A 3,453-nucleotide genomic window follows, 5' to 3' on the forward strand; every position below is an offset into this window, starting at 1 on the left:
ATTTTTTTTTTTTTAATAGAAACAAGGTTTCACTGTGTTGCCTGGGCTGGTCTTGGACTCCTGAGCTCAAGTAATCCTCCCACCTTGGCCTCACAAATTGCTCGGATTACAGGCATGAGCTACTACGACTAGCCTAAATTTAATCTTTTCTTTGCTTTTTTGTTTGTTTTGTTTTATTGAGACGGAGTCTCGCTCTGTCGCCTAATTGGCTCACTGCAACCTCCACCTCCCTAGTAGATGGGATTACAGGCACCCGACACCACATCTGGCTAATTTTTGTATTTTTAATACACACGGGGTTTCATCATGTTGGCCAGGCTGGTCTCAAACTCCAGACCTCAGGTGATAAGCCCTCCTCGGCTTCCCAAAGTGCTAGGATTACAGGCATGAGCTATCGTGTCTGGCCCTAAATTAAATTTTTAACAGGAGGATTAGAACTTGATTATAGACCAGGCATGTAGGCAGATCACTTGAGGTCAGGAGTTCAAGACCAGCCTGGCCAACATGGTAAAACCTTGTTTCTACTAAAAATACAAAAATTAGCCAGTCATAGTGGTGGGTGCCTGTAATCCCAGCTGCTTGGACAACTAAGGCAGGAGAATCACTTGAACCCAGGAGGCGGAGGTTACAGTTAGCCAAGACCATAACACTACACTCCAGCCCAGATGACCGAGTAAGACTGCATCTCAAAAAAAAAAAAAAAAAAAACCTGATTTCCTGATTATAATCTTATAAAGTTACCAAAATAAATTTTGGGAGATAAAAAGGAAGATACAGACTATTGGTCAAACTAGAGTCATACCTCCTTACTGAGTTTAATGTTACATTTCCTAAAGAAAATGAACAATGACATATGATGAACTTACAGGCACTTTTCAAATTCTGGCAGAACAGTTCCTAATTGCATTCGCCGACGTGTCACATCAAATGGGTAGCTAAAAGAAGAAAAAAGGCATAAAGAATTAAAAATTTTTGGTTTTCTACTCAACAACTATTGAATACAAAGCCCTATAAACTCAAATAATGTGTTACTGCTCTTATTGTTCTGTCTAACCTAGGAGTCAGAATATAGGCATATGAATAAAATCAATTAACAATACAGAGATCTTTGCTTATGTGATCCCTCTGATTAGAGGATTCTTCTCTCCCATCACCGTAATACCAAGTTCTGTTCATTCCTAAAGGCCAAATGAAATGCCAGTCCCTGAAGAAACAAACTGGTTGCTTTTCATTGTTGAACACTAATATACAGTTTCTCAACATTGGCACCACTGACATTTTGGGTTGGATCTTCCTTTGTTATGGGAACTGTCCTGTGCACTAGAGATATTTAAGTACATCCCTGACCTCTGCCCACTAGATGCCAGTAGCACTCTCCCAGCTGTGACAACCAAAAATGTCTCCAGACATTAACAAATGTCCACTGGCGGTAAAACCACCCCCAGTTGAGAATTGCTCTACTGTTATGCAGCAAGTCCCCTTGAATACAGTAGACCAATACAAAATTTTCCATAAGGGCTAAAACTAAGAATACAGATAATTGCCTGAAATTAAATACATAATATACAAATGCAATCTCTTTTTTTTTTTTTTTTGAGATGGAGTCTAACTCTGTCGCCCAGGCTGGAGTGCAGTAATGCAATCTTGGCTCACTGCAACCTCCACCTCCCAGGTTCAAGCAATTCTCTGCCTTGACCTCTCAAGTAGCTGGGATTACAGGTGGCCGCCACCACACCCGGCTAATTTTTGTGTTTTCAGTAAAGACGGGTTTTCACCATGTTGGCCAGATGGTCTCGATCTCTTGACCTCGTGATCCACCCGACCCACCTCGGCCTCCCAAACTGCTGGGATTACAGGTGTGAGCCACCTCACCTGCCCTCTTTCTCTTTTTCTTAGGGGCAAGGTCTCGCTATGTCTCCCAGACTGGCCTCAAACTCCTGGGTTCAAGCAATCCTCCTGCCACAGTCTCCCAAGTAGTTGAGACAACAGGCAGCACTACTGCATCCAAACATGTAATTATTTATAATATGCTTAAAGTGCACACACATCTGAAAAAATGTATTAAATTGATACTTATATTTTGCAAGGGATCATCTGTTGGAATAATCTATTAGAAAAAATAAATGATTAACCAATGCTGAAAATCAGGATCGGGTAACCATAATTTGATTAAATTAAGTTGGTGAAGAAACTTACGATATTGTCTGTGCTATTGCTCCAGCAACACCACCACAAAGTAAGTTTACGTGAGTTTTCAAAACTAAGACATTAGGATTGTCTGATGAAGGTCTGCCAAGAAGGGTAGGAGCATGGGAAAGCCCAACACTCTTTAAGGTACCAAAAGTAAAAAATGAAACACCTGAAAAAAAATAGTAAATTCACCATGATGCTTAACATAACATGAGCTGTGAAAAAGACACATTCTTAATATAATAAACACATTTCCTAATTTCTGGCATTTGGCTTAATTTAAAATAGAAAGATTTATGTACGTAAATAACCGAAAGATGACAAAATTACCACCAATAAAAAATTATAGCTTTGGTTTTCATGCACCACTGCAGTTTACTGCACTGACAGAGGCTATAGTGGATATAATGCCACTTTATATGTGAAAAAAATAAAGTTTTCCAAGGTTTCACATGAGAAACATTAAATTCATGATTATTAATTACAAGGAAATGTGACAACTTACATTTAAAATAACAATGATGGCCAGGCACGGTGGCTCACGCCTGTAATCCCAACACTTTGGGAGGCTGAGGTGGGCGGATTACCTGAGGTCAAGAGTTCGAGACCAGCCTGACCAACATGGAGAAACCCCGTCTCTACTAAAAATATAAAATTAGTCGGGTGTGGTGGTGCGTGCCTGTAATCCCAGCTACTCAGGAGGCTGAGGCAGGAGAATCATTTGAACCCAGGAGGCAGAGTTTGCAGTGAGCCAAGATCACACCATTGCACTCCAGCCTGGGCAACAAGAGCGAAACTCCGTCTCAAACACAAAACAAAACAAAACAAAACAAAAAAACAGTGATGGTGATAATGTAAGATACAGGCAAAAATTAAGAAGTGAAAAAGCATTTTTATTTTAATTAAGTGTCTAAGTTTGTCTTCAAGGAAGAATTGTGACCATGGCAGACAGAAGCGTTTATGTTAATTCACAAAACATGTAGAATCTAATAAAAATAGTATGCAGATAGTGCTTGTTAAACATTACATGATTTTACTAGAACCATTAAGGTTGTTTATTAATAAAATTAGGAATGAAATTCAGGGAGGGGAAAAAAGTAAATAGATATGAAATTCAAGCATTCCTCCCAACTAAGCATTACTCAAGATATTGTGATGTTTATTGAATTGGCCAGGCTCGGTGGCTCATGCCTGTAATCCCAGCACTTTGGGAGGCTGAGGCGGGCGGATCACAAGGTCAGGAGTTTGAGACCAGCCTGGCCA

The 3,453-nt window shown here is 40.0% G+C and overlaps 1 protein-coding gene across 1 annotated transcript in view; it reads right to left on the reverse strand.

Annotated features, from left to right (window-relative positions):
- Positions 1-799: 799 nt before the first annotated feature.
- The window catches only part of SLC25A16 (solute carrier family 25 (mitochondrial carrier), member 16), a 40,157-nt gene continuing 37,503 nt past the window's right edge, over positions 800-3,453 (reverse strand). The window contains exons 7-8 of the mRNA XM_011929419.1: positions 2,197-2,359; positions 800-935 (exon numbers count right to left, since the gene is read on the reverse strand). Coding sequence (XP_011784809.1) covers positions 863-935; positions 2,197-2,359 — 236 coding nt within the window. The 3' untranslated portion in view covers positions 800-862. The remainder of the gene's footprint in view (positions 936-2,196; positions 2,360-3,453) is intronic.

This window comes from Colobus angolensis, unplaced genomic scaffold, assembly GCF_000951035.1.
Source record: "Colobus angolensis palliatus isolate OR3802 unplaced genomic scaffold, Cang.pa_1.0 Scaffold12, whole genome shotgun sequence".
Classification (NCBI taxonomy): Eukaryota; Metazoa; Chordata; class Mammalia; order Primates; family Cercopithecidae; genus Colobus; species Colobus angolensis.